General features: G+C 42.3%; 1 protein-coding gene across 1 annotated transcript in view; it reads left to right on the top strand.

Annotated features, from left to right (window-relative positions):
• LOC311059964 (voltage-gated delayed rectifier potassium channel KCNH4-like) overlaps positions 1-14672 on the top strand; it is a 95456-nt gene extending 80784 nt beyond the window's left edge. Inside the window, exon 16 of the mRNA XM_084078085.1 lies at positions 13489-14672. Coding sequence (XP_083934211.1) covers positions 13489-14526 — 1038 coding nt within the window. The 3' untranslated portion in view covers positions 14527-14672. The remainder of the gene's footprint in view (positions 1-13488) is intronic.
• The last annotated feature ends 2892 nt before the right edge of the window (positions 14673-17564 follow it).

The raw sequence follows: 17564 nt of genomic DNA, 5'->3' as shown, positions 1-17564 counted from the left end.
ACTGTATATGCTAAAAGTGCAAATAATGTTCTGGTTTATTCATGATGTTAATGGAAGTACACTATAGGAGAACAATAAGTGTCCTTAAAGATTCCATACTTAAGCATTTTAGACATTTTGAATCTGTTAACACATCTATACTGATATTTCCACTGAAAATATTATCATTTGTTGGTTTGGCAATCTTTTTTTCCCCCTCAAGTGCCTGTTTCTGCTATTCTACTGTTACTCACAGTAGGGCATTAACAGAATAATCGAATATTCGAATATTCGACTATCAAACCGACTATTCGACTATCAAACCACTATTCGATTATTCGATAAAAAAAAAAAAAGTTTTTTTTTTTTTTTTTTAGATTGTTTTTTTTTAGTGGCTTTTCTGCAGCAGACACGCAGCTGTGAGCTCTGGTGTGACGTCAACTCGCATTCCTTGAGTCCAGTCATCAATGTCATTGAAAAAAAAAAATGAAAAAAATTCGAATACTTATAGGTCGAATAATTCGAATACTAAAAATCACTATTCGTGAATGCCCTAACTCACAGGCACTCAGTTGTAACTGCTTATTTGCTATGCTCACTACTTTTGTGTGACACTGTGACACTGTAACACAACAAAGTCTAAACAGGGCACTCATTTATGAAAAAACATTAAAACATGAAATATGGAGATGCAAGGCTTCCGCCCAACAGTGACAATATACAGTACTGTGTAAGTATGGTTTCCTCGCTATAATGATCATCATCTCGACATTATTGGTTTCTCTCTGCTCTGGGTTGCACTGAATATTAGGCCTGTTTGTCAAAACTAGGTTTTCATTACACTATCTGTCTCAAATGTAACCTGATCCTATTGGACATGATGATGAGTTGTCCCTGATATATTGATGGAGTATATTCATTAGAGACACGCTTACAGATCTAACACAGGGCTCTAGACATTTGTTACCAAGTATGTGTCGGGTTTTTGGAGTTTTTGGAGTTAATTGAATATCGTTGCTGTCAGGCAGAAACCTTGTACCTCATTTTTTTATATCATATCACAATGTGTTGTGAGCTTGCAGAGCTGCTTTTTGAAACCTTTTTTTTAAATTAAAGTGGTTAAACTTGTGAATCTTTTTTATTATTTTTCAGTTTTTTGTTAAAAGGTTAAAGTACATTATCGTCGGTGTTTTTTTTTCATAAATCAACGCTATTGAACACCCTTTTGCGTCTGTGTAAAAAATCTAAACATTTGAACCAATGAAAAGTATTAAAAAGCGCCTCTGACAAAAACTCCCAACTCCATTGGATCCTCAAACAACTCCCCCCTCTCCTCTCCAGTGCTGCCTTTTAACAGCATGAGCAGAGCACGCTGCGCAGTGATCGAGGAGGAACGCGTAAACAAGCTCCCCGTAGTCTGTTAAAACTATGCAGTGTACCTGTTTATCAAACTTAGCACTGACGCTAATGTTATGAAAACAAGTCATTATATTTCTAAAATCTATGAAGTGTTTAATGAGGAGAGCAATGTGACAAGAATAAAGGCGTTCATATAGCATTTCTGTCGCGCTAGTTCTACTACCGCTTTGCAGTTATTGTAATATTTAAAGTCCTGTTATTATTGTAGGCCTATTAAGTGTCATGAAGCATCAGGGCATTAATTCACACGTTGTTGTGATGCATTGTGAGCTTGGAGATCCATTGTTAGCGAATGGACTGGAGCTATTGTTGTTTGGACACCTAACTCCATTTCAGCTTGATTTCTGCTCGTCTGAAACTACTAACTCCACTTGCGCTGGATTTGGGTAAAGTGTTGATAATATAATGACACATGCAAGTATCTGACAATATATAAAGTAAGTCACTGTACCAACTTTGATGAGGCAGTATTGCTTTGTTTTAAAAATATACAGTTTTTTCTTTTCCTGAAAAACGTATATTTTGTTTTTTTGTTTCCTGAACAATGAGCGTTTTGGAGTTAGCAGGTTCGTGCTGGACAGCAGAGATATTCTGATAGTAATTAGCGTTTGTTCGGTCACAGGGGTCTCTCCAGCTCTTTAGTAAACAGAATATATGTACATTTTCAGGTAGGTGACAACATTTAAGCCAAAAGGGAGAGAGAACTGAAAATGTACATATATTCTGTTTACTAAAGAGAATATATGTACATTTTCAGGTAGGTGACAACATTTAAGCCAAAAGGGAGAGAGAACTGAAAATGTATTTTCTGTTTAATAAAGAGCTGGAGAGACATGGAGACTGAACAAACACTCTAATACCAATGAGTACTATCAGAATGTAGAGCTAGTTAACACTTATTTTAACACAAGTAAATCACTTACCCTACCTTTAAGTGTGTGGGTTTCATAAATATTGAGCCAATGAAGTATTAACAAGAGCTTGTGGCTAAATAGTAACTACATTGGATTCATTGGAACACAGGTTCTTTATTTTTTCCATTTTCTGTTTTGGATATCACAAGGTTTCCATGTGACAGTGACAATATGATCTTGACATAATGGTGACATCCATCAGCGCTGTGTGACACACTTTGCAGACATGACGTTATTGCTCCTGCGTGACAATGGATGAGCACAATTTCCTGCAGCTGGCGGGTGCTAATCATGACGGATGTACAGTATGTACTACATACATGTACAGTACATGTATCACATACATTCATTTTCAGTGTTGGGATAGTTACTAAAACATAGTAATATGTTACTTATTACATATTACTTGTTTAAAAAGTAATGTAGTTACTTTACTTATTACTCCCTGCCAAAAGTACCTAGTTACTTATTATTTTAGTTACTTTTTTTTTCTCGCCCCCAGTAATTTGCATCCTTTCTCCCCAAAAGTCTGACTTTGCATTTTCAACATTAGCAGTTGTTTTTTTTCTCTTTTCTGCAGCCTACATTGTAAAATCCTCATTGTACACTCATTTGAATTATATTAACACTAAGACTTTTACAGTGTATGAATTCATAACTTACAGACTAAATGAAAACCATTTGACGACTATGAATTGAATACTAAGGACCTCCATGGAAACAAGTATTTTAAATGTATTTAATGTATTTTTTGCCTAATAAAATATTCAAATTCAAACACCTGGGCTCAAACAGATAATGACTCATCATGAGACACAATCTGCGTCAGACAGAAAACAGACGTCAAACAGTCAGTGACCTATAGTATATATATATATATTGAAAATAGCCGACCTACAAGCTTACGGCGCATCTTCATCGGTTAACAAGTCGCTTATAATAAGCAGACATGGCAACACTGTTTGTTCCGGTTTAAGGGCGGCCCGCCCTTCCGCAGCTGATAATAATTCACACAGACAAGTGCGCAACGTTTCCGTATCCGCTCTAGACCGGATCAGCTAGCAGCCTGCATAGCAACTCGATCCCAACCAGTCTATCATTATATCAATGGACCAAAAACAACACAGGATCAAATAAACACACTCAAACCCAGAGTACCACAGAGGCTCGTGAAAAAAAGTAATAAGTTACTTTTTGAAAAAACGTAAAGGTAATATTATTACTCAAAACGTGAAAGTAATTAGTTACGTTACTAGTTACTGGGAAAAGGTAATAATATTACTTTAAGTTACATATTACTTTAGTTACTTCCCAACACTGTTCATTTTTCTAATCATTATTGTGTATTATGTGGCGGGGGGGAGAATGGAATATAGGACACATTCCTCCATCCATCGTCTCTAGAGTGTGCGTGCGTGCGTGCGTGCGTGCGTGCGTGCGTGCGTGCGTGCGTGCGTGCGCGTGGGTGCGTGCGACATGCCGAGCATAGAGACACTAAGGTTCAAGTGGTTAGTTAACTGGTGATATTATGCCCTCCTTAAACAGTCTTATCAAACTCCTTCTCCATCTTGGTCCTCAGTGTATGGGACAGATCACGGATGGTAGAATGTATTGGGACGGAGATGGAACCTGCCTCCTGCGCTCCGGTACCTCTAGATGCAGACAATACGATATGTTTTTATTTAGGCTATTTATTATTCATTCAGCTTTCACATTTCCCCCTCAATGTCCCTTCCTGCAATGGAAGGGACATAAATCTTCACAAGAACCACTTTATTATTCGCTGTTAGAAAAGTTGCACCCCTGAGCCGTGTAGTCTGAGTCCTACCTCACTACGCTAGATACGGAGAGCGCCGCTAATAACGTAAAGGCCCTGGTTTTGGCAGACACCCTTTCAACATGCCTTCTTCTTTTTCAGTTTAGTTTAGTTTTTTTAGTGACCCTACAGAGACGAAGAAAAAGCAACGTCTGCACTCTGGATCCAGCTCCAAAGGTATTCTTTTTATTACCAACCCAAAAAATACCTTTGGAGTTGGATCCAGTGTGCGGGCTCTGCTTTTTCTTTGTATTTGTCTCTGCCCAGCACCTGCCTTTTAACTTTGGATTATGCGTGCTTTATTCATGCTCTACACTACAGAGACCCAGCATGCCCCCATGAGCAAACACTTGATAATGGTGGCAAGGAAAAACTCCTCTTTAACTGAACTGGACCAAACCTCAAGCAAAAACCACGCTCTGGGAGGGTGCAGCCATCTGCCTTAACCAGGTGGTGAGAGAGAGAAAGAAAGAGAAAGGTCCGCTGCCAATACTCCATGGAAACCCTAGATCAGTGGTTCTAAAAACTTTTTTAATTTCAATGATCCCACAACTTTGAGAGGGTTGTAAAAGTTGTACACTTACAGCATTACTTAATTACAGCATTACAGACCTGTAAGGGTCCAATTGGAGCCCCCTCAAGGAACCCAGATGGTCCCTGGACCCCACTTTGAGAACCGCTGGCCTAGATCCACAGTTGGGGGATCTGAAACCACGATCCGCTGGAGCCATTCAGTCCCTATAGTCCGAGAATACTTGGAATTGAGTGTGAAAGAGGGTAATTCAAGGGTTATACTGATGCACGACGCACACCCAGGGATATCAAGAATGAAAGGCTCATACATGTATGTATGGCGGGACGGCAATGGATAGGGAGATTGAACTGGAAGTGCAGTCCTGTCAGTCATGTCAAGAAAACAGGTCGTCTCCGGCCCGTGCACACGCTACGCTCGCGGGAGTGGCTTGAAACCCCCATATGGAGCAGAATTCCCATCGATTATGCAGGCCCCGTCCTACAGAACATGTTCCTTGTCATCGTGGAGTGGAACTCAAACTGTATTGAGGTACTGTATATACGACCAGCACAGCAACAAGTCATGCAACCACCGAAAAGCTCGAGCATGTTTCTAAAGCAGTGGTTCTCAACCTGTGGGTGTGTCCCGACATGATTTTCTTTTCTTTTTTTTGGGGGGGGGGGGGGGGTCCTCAGGTGACAGTAAAGTGACAATTTTTAATACCTTAAAAAAAAGGAAAGAAAAAAACCCATTACTGCATCAAAAGTAACCAACAAACTATGCTACAAAAACTGGTCAAACATTGGCCAAATGTTTGAGGAGTTTCTGAAGCTCCACTCCGTTCTACCCAGCATGGAATGGCCAAGCGCGAAGAGTAGTGCAAACATTCAAATAAGGAATGAAAAGGTGAAAGGATTCCTGTTTAACTATAGGTTTACACTACAAACAACAATTGGCTTGTTTTGATTGAATATTGATTGATTGAATATTTTATTAGGCAAGAAAATAGACAGCACAGTTACATTTAAAATACTTTGTCTAACAGGTCCTTGCGGTCTTGTTTCCAATGAGGGCCTTGTTACCAGCTGAGAAGCCCAGGAGATTACTTTCCACACTGGATCTGTTGCTGCTTGCAAAAAATAAACGACTCCAAAAATGCCCTGAAGAAGGCCGTGCTAGCCGATACGCGTGGGTTATCCCAGTTTTTAACAAATTCTATTATGAACTAGCCACATCAATAGAGCACCGAAGTCTGACGTAATTTAGCCATAGACGTGTTTAATATTGCATCAAATAAGAACTGTGTTACAAAAATAAACAAATGATCCCGGCGGTTTGATTCATACTTTGACAAAACGCTTATGTTACTTCCACCGAATTAGTAAAATTTACACCAGAAACAGACAGTATCAAATATGAGTAAATGACTATCGTAAACAATACAGAGCCACCTCGCTGACAATATCGCTGAGACTGTTTGTTTATTTTTGGACCACAATTCTTATGTGAGACGATTCTAAGATGGCCCAATGTTATTCTCCATAGAGATTTTTTTTCCGCGACCCAGGGGATGAACGAGTTACGTCAGGATAACTTCTGGTGAAAAAAAAATGTAAAAGCCTTTATAGAGCACAGAAGAGCGCCTTGTTTTTTTTTCCTTTGTTGCAAGTTTTCAGTCCCCTACCACACTTTTTTGAACTTCCAAGCACCCAGACCTTTTCTTTTTTCACTCCAAAAACGTAATTAAGTACTACAAGTAACTGTACTTAGTTACCGTCTACCACTGACATTTGCCAGCTCAGCTGAAGCAAAAAGAATGATATCATGCACAGAGCAAATCGGCAAAGTTTTTTGTTCCAGTATGTGTATGTCTGGAAGTACAGCCACAATGACTATTAGCATCCGTCAGCCGTGGGAAATTGTGGTCAACCATTGTCATGACGAACTGGAGCAAGAACTTCATGTCCGCGAAGTGTGACATAGTACTGTCGGCAGTATGTCTGCATCATCCAACCATCTAATTCCAGGAATCTGTGTGTGTGAGTGGGGGGGGGGGGTGATTCAGTTGCCATAGCAGCACTGCAGTATCTGTGTCGATAAGAACTGACATGAGTCTTTGTGTGTGCATCTGTTTCTTGAGAGTACTGATGTCATAGTCCTCTGGTAATGGGTACTTATTTCATCATACAGTAGTACTTTTGTCATAGATGACTGATGTCAAAGACCGGCCTCTGACTCTGACAACAGCTATTACATTATTAAATATTAAGTATTAATAAGTTATGTATTAAATTAACTCCTGACACGTCCTCTCCCCTTTGAAAAATAATATTCTTGTATAGAGCCTTGTGTTAGACCTGCATACGTGTCTCAGATGATGAATATACTCCATCACTGTTATCAGGGACAACTCCCATCATCATGTCCAAAAGGATCAGGTTACATTTGAGACGGATAGCGCAATACTAGTACTTTTGCCTCAGTGCAACCCACAGCAACCATAGCAGATTATTAATCCTTACAGCAAATAAACCACACTTATATATACAGCATGTTTCTGACACAATTCACACATTCTGAATTAAGAGTGAACAATACAAATGAAACTATATGTGTGTCGCAAAGAACTTCACCACAGCATGTGAGACTGAAAGTGATGGAGGATGGATGAGGTTGTGAGCGTGGAGATGGTGGTGTGACCTCACTGCCACCCGCTATGACGGGGGGGGGGGGGGGGGGGTAAATTTACTCAAGTACTGTACTTAAGTACATTTTTTAGGCATTTATTACTTTACTTGAGTATTTCCAAATTTCTGCACTTTCACTTCTACTCCACTACATCTCAGAGGCAAATATTGTACTTTTACTCCACTACAATTATTTGATAACTTTAGTTACTTTGTAGATTTTGATTAGTATTACAAAACATACATTGACCACTTCAGCCCTATATACATTTCGGCCATTTGAAAATAGCTGATCTACAAGCTCACAATGTGTCGCGATGCGACCCATTGTGAGCTTGTAGATCTGCTATTTTCAAAAGGTTTTTTACACATTTTCTACATTTGAAAACTTGTGAAATGGGACATTCTGCATGAGTGCTTTCTACTTTTGGTACTTTAAAGGAGCTACACCATGAATTTAAAAAATAATAATAATATTTGATATCATATTGTTTATGTCCCTCAAACGTTTTTCAAAAGGTTTGAGCCTAAATCAAGCCTCAGATATACTCATTCCAACTAACTTCTCTCTGGCTTATAAAGCACTTTCACCTGCAATACCACATTGTCCTGTTTGGCACGGGGCGCTATTGAGCCAGTTTGTATGCATGTCATGTCCTGGTTCTGTGTGGAAAAAGTAAAAAAAAAAAATAAGAAAAAATTTAAAAAAAAATAAAAATGAAAAAAAAATTTTTTTTTTTTTTTTTGGATTTTTTTTTTTTGGTTAGAACTGAAAAACGGGAGGAATTGTTCCCAGACGTGACGTAGGGTGGGGGAACAAATCTGACGGACTGTTTTCAGACGAATTTACATGAAAACCACAGATAGCCTATGAAAGCCTGCATGCTCGAAGTCGGGTATTTGTTGGAACAGAAGAGAGGTGGGGGAGACCAAAAACACACAAAAATGAAGAAAAAGTTAAAATTCATGGTGTAGACCCTTTAAGTACATTTGATACCAATACTTTTGCACTTTTACTCAAGTCAATTTTGTGTTCCGGACTCATACTTGTAACATAGTATTTCTACATTGCAGTATTGATACTTTTACTTAAGTACACAAATGTGAGTACTTTTTCCACCACTGGTGTTATGACCTCATGAATCAATCATGGGCCTGTCAACCTAGTCACCAGCTCAGCGACCTTGCGGTGTCCGCCCTGAGATTGGGAGGTCTCAGGTCGGGGGTTCAATCCCGTGGCCGAGTCAACGGTCTATCCAACACCTCCCTGCTTGGCACTCGGCATCGAGGGTTGGACTGGGGCTAAGTCCCTGTGATACGCTAGCTAGCTTGCGTCATGTCCAGGGGGTGTACTTGTCCCGAGAACTGTTGCTTCCCAAGGCTTCTTACTTGCTTACTGTCAGCATGTCAGGGGGTTATAAATCAGTCACACCTCTGTCAGTCGAATAAAACATGATGCACACGCAGGCCAAGTACAGTACCGGCTATTAGCACTGCTGGGAAGGAGGATAATCCATGTGAAGTCTAGAAATGACCCTGACAGTACTTCTGTATACAACTGCTCTCTGCATGCACAGACACACACCACACACCACACACACACACACACACACACACACACACACACACACACAGCAGATGGATTGTGCCATCGACCAGAATGATTGGTCAGCCAGTTTCAGCATAAGTAACAATTGGATATGATTCCGAATGGCTTGTAAAACATGGAGGATGTTTTGTGTGGCTGAACTGGAGGAACGGCTCATGTAAGAGATTCCACATTTCAAAGTGTTTAACAGTACCGCGGGAAGTAGGGGTGCGGCCGCCCCCCCCCCCCCCCCCTATTATTTTTGAGTGGTGCCAACCACTCCTACATTTGACTTTGTCCGTGTGTCCGTATGTCCGTCCGTCCGTATGTCTGTCCGCCCGTATGTCCGTCCGTCCGTATGTCCGTCCTTATGTCCGTATGTCCGTCCGTATGATTGGTCAAGCTTCACGTGACACGTGACAATACAGTATGTTGTCACGTGTCACGTGACAACATATTGTTGCTGATTGCAACACAAGGATGCAACCAGTTACACTTTCAAAGGCACCACTCTCTTCACACTGGGTGTGATTTTTGGGGCGGTGTAGCCGCCCCCTATAAGTGAGTTTTGGACACCGACCAAAAAATGTGTGTACCCCCTAACCCTTCCATTGTTAATGCAAATCGATACTTTTTTCATATCAGCCAATCACATTACAGCTAGTGTCATCACCACTAACTGTAATGTGATTGGCTGACTTTGCAAATTCAGGACTGTGATTGGCTAGCGAAACACATGACACATGTGCAGCCCTATGAATAGCAGTATGGACTTTAAAAAAAGTAATTTATCCTTTTTTTAAAGTGAGTCATGTTGTGATGACCACACACCGCCCACTTCACACTGGGTGTGATTTTTTTGATAATAAATCGGTAAAATCAGGCAAAAATAAGAATTAAATAACATAACTCTAACCTAACCCTAATCCTACCCCTAAAACCGAAATAAAGAAACCAAAAACTGGGGAAAAAAACTAACCCAATCCGCCCAGAACCGCGCGTGCACGGGTGCGCATACCGCACCCCTAACCTAAAAGGTCTTCCCGCGGCTATGGTGTTTAACCACTTGAACACCAGCATCCATATTCTGAGAGAGGGGGGGGGGGTAGCCAAAAATAGCAGCTCACAACCTAGATATAATAGAGCTATTTTTGGCAGAGACATTTGGTGTAGACGGGAAGAAGTGATGCAAGTAGTTGTAACTCAAGTTCGTTTCTCTAAGAATAGAGGGTTTGATTGGTTAATCAGCCCCTCTGAGTTGAGGATAGGGTTACCCGAGAGATCTTAGTAGGTTACCTACCATATAAGGTTCTATCTTCCTGTTCAAACAAACAGGAAGATCATAGAAACACAATTAGGATCTAGTCCTGTGATTGTTATTTAGGATCAACATGCTATATCATGGGGGGCAGGCGTGGTCAAGGAGTTGTCTTGGCTGGTGAGGGGGGTCGAGGATTGGAGGGAGTTAAGGAGTTATTGAGTGTTATTGACTGAAGAAGCACAGCCATCTCCTTGCACACGCACACGCATACTGTGCATACAGTACACATACTGTACATACTTAGCAAAGTGTAGGCAATTTCACAATTATTTTACACTTTCAACCTGGTGTCCCTATTTTGGGCATTTCATTATAGGCGACAATATTCTCAATCTTTCTTAAAAATAGCAAGATAAACAGGTTGTGGGCTTGTAGATGAGCTATATTTTCACTGGGTATATAGGGCTTAAGTGGTTATAGGCTATCAAAGCGATTCCGTTGTTGCAAAAATCAACTAAAACTAGAATAGTTTTTGTCTAGTAAATAGTTATGTCTAGAACTAGACATTTCCAGATTTTTTTTTACTGTAAAATATACCTTGAAACCAAACTAAAAGTAAAGTGAAATCGAAACATGCAATCCTTCCTTTCTAAGAGGAGGTTTGGGGGTGAAACTCCAAATCCATTTATGACAAAAGACTGTGATTCTATATCTGCTGCTATTTATATCTGCTGCAAACGTTTCTCTACTGCTGCAAACGTTTCTCTCTCTCTAATTGTCTCTTTTTGTCATTTCTATTTTTTGACCTTGCATACCATGGGGGTGCATTGATGACATCACTGCAAACAACACATTCTCATGCTCATTGAATAAACCTACTGCGCTTTTTAACCGCATGAACCCCAGTGTCCCTATTCTGCGGCAAACATTCCGTGAAAATAGCAGATCCACAAGCTCACAACGGGTCGCAACGTGGCACACTGTGAGCTCCAGTGGTGGAAAAAGTACTCACATTTCTTACTTAAGTAAAAGTATCAATACTGCAATGTAGGAATACTCTGTTACAAGTAAAAGTCAGAAATGACAAATTTACTTGGGTGAAAGTCCAAAAGTATTGGTATCAAAATGTACTTAAAATACCAAAAGTAGAAAGTACTCATGCAGAATTGAAAGTTTTCAAATGTATAAAAATCTTTTGAAAATAGCAGATCTACAAGCTCACAATGCGTCGCGATGCGACGCATTGAGCTTGTAGATCGGCAGCCAAAATGTATATAGGGCTGCCGCTGAAGTGGTTGATGTATGTTTTGTAATAATGATCAAAATCTACAAAGGAACTAGTAACTAAAATTTTCAAATAATTGTAGTGGAGTAACAGTACAATATTTGCCTCTGAGATGTAGTGGAGTACAAGTAAAAGTACTGAAAATTGGAAATACTCCAGTAAAGTAAAAAATACCTCAAAATTGAACTTAAGTACAGTACTTGAGTAAATATACTTAGTTACTTTACACCACTGGTGAGCTCGTAGATCACCTATTTTCAGCCGACGGGATTTGGTGTGTAGAGCGGAGGGTTTCAACTGTGAGCCAGGCACCACCACCCTGACTAAAAATGAACCCGGAGACCACTTTTGTGTCGGATGGGGATATATGGACTAAGATTAGGTTTGCTCTTGAGTTGCACAGAGTCTGTCTATTCTTGGCTATTAGTAGTGGACAGGGACAGAGTCTCATCTCATTGTCTAGCTCCCACCCAGCCCTGTACTTATTCTTCAGCTGTGTCAGTGTGGGGGGGGGGGGGGGACACTCTCACAGATATGTAGTTACAAAAGGTAAAGACCGCTTAATTGCTTTTGCTGTAAGCTCATGGGTATTCTACCTGACAACTCATCCAGACCTTTACAAGGGGCTTTGTTTCACACACGTGCCTCTTCACAGAGTCTGTAGATCTTAATGAGCGCATCCTCTTCTGTAGTAGTTAAAGGAGTAGTTAACCCCAAAAATGGCTTATTTTCTATCAATTACACTCCAAATGAAGCATTGAATTCATGGAGTTTTTTTAAACTTTTGTCGCATTCCTAAGCCAATAATTTGTTGACTGGCGGTCTCTCCGGTATGAGACTCAAAGAGTCTCTCCTTTGAGTCTCCTACCGAATACATTAGCATCTTTCCGCCAGTAATCAAATTATTGCCTTAAGAATGTAACAAAAACAAAAAAATCAACAACGTGTCGCATCGTTGTGAGCTTGTAGATCGGCTATTTTCAATTAGCCAATGTATATGTTGAAATTGCTCATGTGGCCCAGTCGCTTCTTTTGGGCTTAGACCTGGTTGCTTGTTTCTCTCGCAAAATCTGTGTGTCTACAGTGGTAGTTACCCCGACAGTGCACGTGGTTTCACACATTTCAGCACTTTCCCAATTAATCAAAAATATGGCTTTGCAGTAGTTCAGAGTAGTTTGCATTATTTTCTGGTCATCGTGCCCGTCCATTTTCGTTCATTCATTTCTGTGTCTCGTCAAATATTATCAACAAGGAAAATGTGCAGCGAGAAAGGTGCGAGTTGATCCGTGTATCCGAGTGTTTCCCCAGCAAAATCCTCAGTGATGATGTAACACATGCGTAACTCCCAAGAGTGTACATTTTGGTTCCATTTGTACACTCTCGGGAGTTAAATCAAGACCATGTATTTTTACTGTGTGAGGTGGATGTACGTAAATAGAGGGAAGGCAGGTGCAGCGCACACAGATCCGGATGGAACCAGGTAGGCGCTGTCTGAGGTAGATATAAATGAATCAGCAGGATGCTTCTGCAATGCAGAGGAACGTCTGCTGCGCTGACTCGACAAGGCAGAGAGAGAGAGAGAGAGGGGGGGGGGGGGGGAGAGAGAGAGAATTATGACAACCCGACGTTACTCATCCCCTCACTCGGCCTCTCTGCCCCCCTTTTTCCTTTTGTTTCCCCCGTTTCTGTCATCTTCCTTCCCTATTTGCGTCACTTACAGGCCCCCTCCGTCTCCCCCTGGGCCTCAAGGCCTATAGGAAGGAGGCCACTTCTGCTCGGAGTCACAGAGGATTATGAATTGTTTGGTGTGCTTTTTTCATCAGAATTACATCAGGACAGGAGACTGAGATAAAGTGTTAAACTTAAACGCCGATTTGTTTGTACCTCTATGCAAAGGGCCTTTAAATTGGGTAGTTTTTGTCATTAACTTTTACCTCGCCGTAACCGCTAGACATAATAGTAGCAGCGTGGTGTATTTATTCTCTGTATGATTACTAATCTGAATGTATGCCACTTTCTCCACAGATGGGCAACTTGAACAAGGAGGTATCTCAGCTCACCAAAGACCTCCACCACATGATGCATCTCCTCCAGGCCCAGGTGGCTGTTCAGCACTACACAGCCTCCCTCTCCTCCTATCCATACGGGGTCCACATGGTCTCCAACTCACCTTCAACCGCTACCACCAGCATGGTGTACAACTCGACTCCCGCCATGCACGTCCGCCACGATACGGGGAGCCTAGAAGGCCACCACAGTGCCCCGCCTGGAGGCCAGTGGAACTACAGCGGTGCGACTGGAATCCAGCCGCAGTCCTCCAGCCCGGGACCGCCTAACTTCTACCAGTCGCACCCCACAGACTCGGTCTCCAGGCCGGACCAGAACCACGACTCTGGGAGCGCCACGCCCCATCACTGGACTGGCCCGTCTCTCCTCGGCGTCAGCCCGGCTTTCCAGGGCGGGAGCCCCGAGAGCTTTGCATCTCACGCTGGGTACGACGACTCTGACGGTAGGCCTCTCAGTGCAAGCCTGACCCCAATGACCCAGTCCCAGCCCACGTTGTGCCTGCAGCCTCCCAGTGGGAGCCTGTCGTCGTCCAGTTCCCCTACATCCACCCACAGTCTCTTGGCTCCACCTCCCGGTTCTTACCCCAATCTTGTCCTTCCGTCCAACACCCACTTCCACTCTGCTCAAGCCACTCAAGGCGACGTCCCGGGTTTATTGTCCGACGCCCCAAGCCGTAACCTCCCACAGGACGCCTCCAGCCTCCCGGTGGACGACGCTGTGCTCTCCGTCCACCCTGTACCTGCCTCTCCACCGTCCCTCCCCAGGCGGACGTCCGTCTCCTCCCAGGACTCAGGACCAGCTAGGCCGGACGCTCTGGATGCACACATCCCTCTGGGAGACACGTCCGCTGTGGGACACACCAGCCTGGAGTGCCTGCTGGGGAACGGGGGCTCTCTGGAGAGCAGGGACAGCGAGAGCGCGTCATCTCGGAGGTCCAGCATCGGCGTCCAGACTCAGAGCACGGAGCAGTCATGGTGTATGGACTTCGCAGACTAGACTGGACCAAGGCTGTGCGTCGGAACTTGCCCATACACCGGGAACACGCCCATACACCGGTAACACGCCCATTCACCGGGAACACGCCCATACACCGGGAAAACACGCCCATTCACCGGGAACACGCCCATACACCGGAACACACCCATTCACCGGGAACACGCCCATACACCGGAACACGCCCATACACCGGAACACACCCATACACCGGAATATACCGGAACACGCCCATACACCGGAATATACCGGAACACGCCCATACACCGGAACACACCCATACACCGGAATATACCGGAACACGCCCATACACCGGAATATACCGGAACACGCCCATACACCGGAACACACCCATACACCGGAATATACCGGAACACGCCCATACACCGGAACACACCCATACACCGGAATATACCGGAACACGCCCATACACCGGAACACACCCATACACCGGAACACGCCCACACACCGGAACACGCCCATATACGCCGCATGACACCCATGCACCTGCCCACCACACATCTTCACCCTGGGGGCGTATCAGAAACAGAGCAGTGCGCTTCAAGGATCGGTGTTACTGACGTTCAACTTCTTAACAGTGTTTTAAGTGACTGCTGGAGGTTGTCAATGTGCGCCGTGTTCTGTCCAGTTCCTGGGTCATCAATGCTTGTCAAACTCCATGCAATTTTCAGCACTTCTATGCAAAAGCATGTCAGGTCTGCATTTACCTTATGGCTTTCTGGAGTGTGTCTTCTGGATTGTTATTATTTAATCTAAGGGGCATTTTAACAAGTGCTGACTTAATATATTTTTCAAATTTTAAGATTAGGCATAATTTAGAGCAGCTTTTTGGAAATAACTTAAAATGGACGTGTGGCAGTGGATTGTCAATCCATATGGTTCTTAACCTGACTCCGCCAGATGGGGGCGGTATTGACTTCACAGGTTCACAATACCGCCCCCATCTGGGATCGCTCAGAGAGTAGAGCTACTCCGCACCGTGGCGTGTTGCGAACCAATCAGCGGCTGCTAGGGGCGGGATCTCGGCGAGACCGGATGTGGCGCCATCTAGAATCGCTTATTGCGTTGTAGTGCTTTCACGATTCATCATGATTGAATAGTATACAAAAGAACTACTGCTGGCGCAGCTACTATACGTCATGTAGACACGTCAATATGATTGGTAGACAGGCGGTCCCATCCAATCACCTGCTAAGTAACTTGAAAAAAGGGACCGCCCCTTCATCGATTGTGCTACCGAGGTCCCAGATGGAAGTAGCCTGTGAAACAAATGTGACGCAAGCTTCTTCCATCTGGTGGAGTCAGGTTATAATGGTTCTAACATGGTCGTATAATGTGTGTTTCTTTAATGGGGTGATCCGTACAAAGCCATGAAAACAATACTACTTATAGTTGGCTGAAATGACTAATGCTATCAAACATAAACAATAGTTATAATTTATTTTATGTTATGTTTGCTGAAGAATGACGTGAATGCAGAATGTTTATACTGCACATCGTGCACGGTATGGATATTTGACACAATATGCTGTTACAAAATGTATCTATTTATTTATTTATTTATGTATCTATTTATTTATGAACAGTTTATCAAAAATGACCAGAGGCATTACTGTTACTAGTGATGTACAGCCTAGTTGATACCACCAATAACCTATACTAACCATAGATAAAAAAAAAATGTCCATGGCTCTACCATGGTACGGTATTATGCACAATTTCTTTTTTTGAAACTTTCCAATATTAGCCTTTACTTAAGTTGTCAAGCTCTGAGCTCACACAGGAATCGGTCCTAAAAGCCCTAGAACGGTGGTTTCAAGTATGTGCGTCTCTCTGACCTCCTCGTTGAGGAATTTGCATTCGATATTATATTACCTGTTACCTCCTTGCATGGTAAAGTTGTTTATTCTTTTTTCCTAAGGAAAAGGTATCCAAGTCAATGTGTAAGCATTCTAAATGACTGACTGTAGATTGTGTAGATAAATACTGTACATGCATGACGGCTCGAGGCAGCGTTGAGAATCATTGGCTGTTTTTAAGGTACTATGTAGCAAAAGCAAAATAACTTTATAAGGAATACCGTGTGTGTTTTGCCTCGCTCACAAACACACAGTACATTGGTTTGGGTTTACATGGCACGTTCTTCACAGTTTGGCACTTTTCTTTTTTGAGAGTTCATAGAGATAGATTGTTTTTTGATTCATTCATACTGTATACTATGTTTTTAACAGTTGGGTCGTTTTATTTTGTTAGTTCATAGAGTGAAAGTCTTACTATCAAGAGAAACTTCTCTCAAAAATCATAGTCATAGTATCCAATATCTAATTTAAATGAACATCAACTTTACTGTTTTTCTCCTTTTTGAAAATCAGGACTTGTGGATAAAATAAATATTCTTCCTCTAAGGGCACTGCAGTATAATTGTCAATTAAGGTTCGTATAAACTATTTTCTTGTGAATGCTTTGAAGGAATATGCAATGTGCATGTGGCAGGAAGGACAGAGAATATTGTTTCTTAAGGGTTTTGTTTAAAAACAAACACATAGAAATGTTCAATGACACACTGAAGTGCTGGGAATTTAAACACTATACTGCTAAGCTAAAAGCAAGGACCCGCTATTAATATATCATATCAGTACTGATTTGAAAATATGTATGCCTCCTGAGGAAAAAACAAGCATCCAAGCATTCCATCTCACTCTTCACATGGTGTTCTGTCTGAGATGGATTCTCCCTGACAGACGAAATAAAGTGTGCTGAGATTTCTCTGTTTCCTTTACTCCGGAACTCTCAAGAGGAGAGGCGATTCATCACTCATTCCATCTGTTGCAGATACTGTATGACTGAATCGTCTTCACCTTAGGCTCAAACCAGGCTGTTTGCCTATGTATCAAACCATGACACACACCAGGGAATGGGCATGTCACCAAATGACACATCCACACGATCATTAATCACCCTGTCCCCTAGTGTCCCCATACCAGGCATGCCATAATAGGTGGACATTCAGTGAAAAATAG

This window comes from Gymnoscopelus microlampas (assembly GCF_963454915.1).
Source record: "Gymnoscopelus microlampas genome assembly, chromosome: 14".
NCBI lineage: Eukaryota > Metazoa > Chordata > Actinopteri > Myctophiformes > Myctophidae > Gymnoscopelus > Gymnoscopelus microlampas.
Note: the sequence above shows the minus strand (reverse complement) of the source record. Positions and strands in the feature narration are given on the sequence as shown.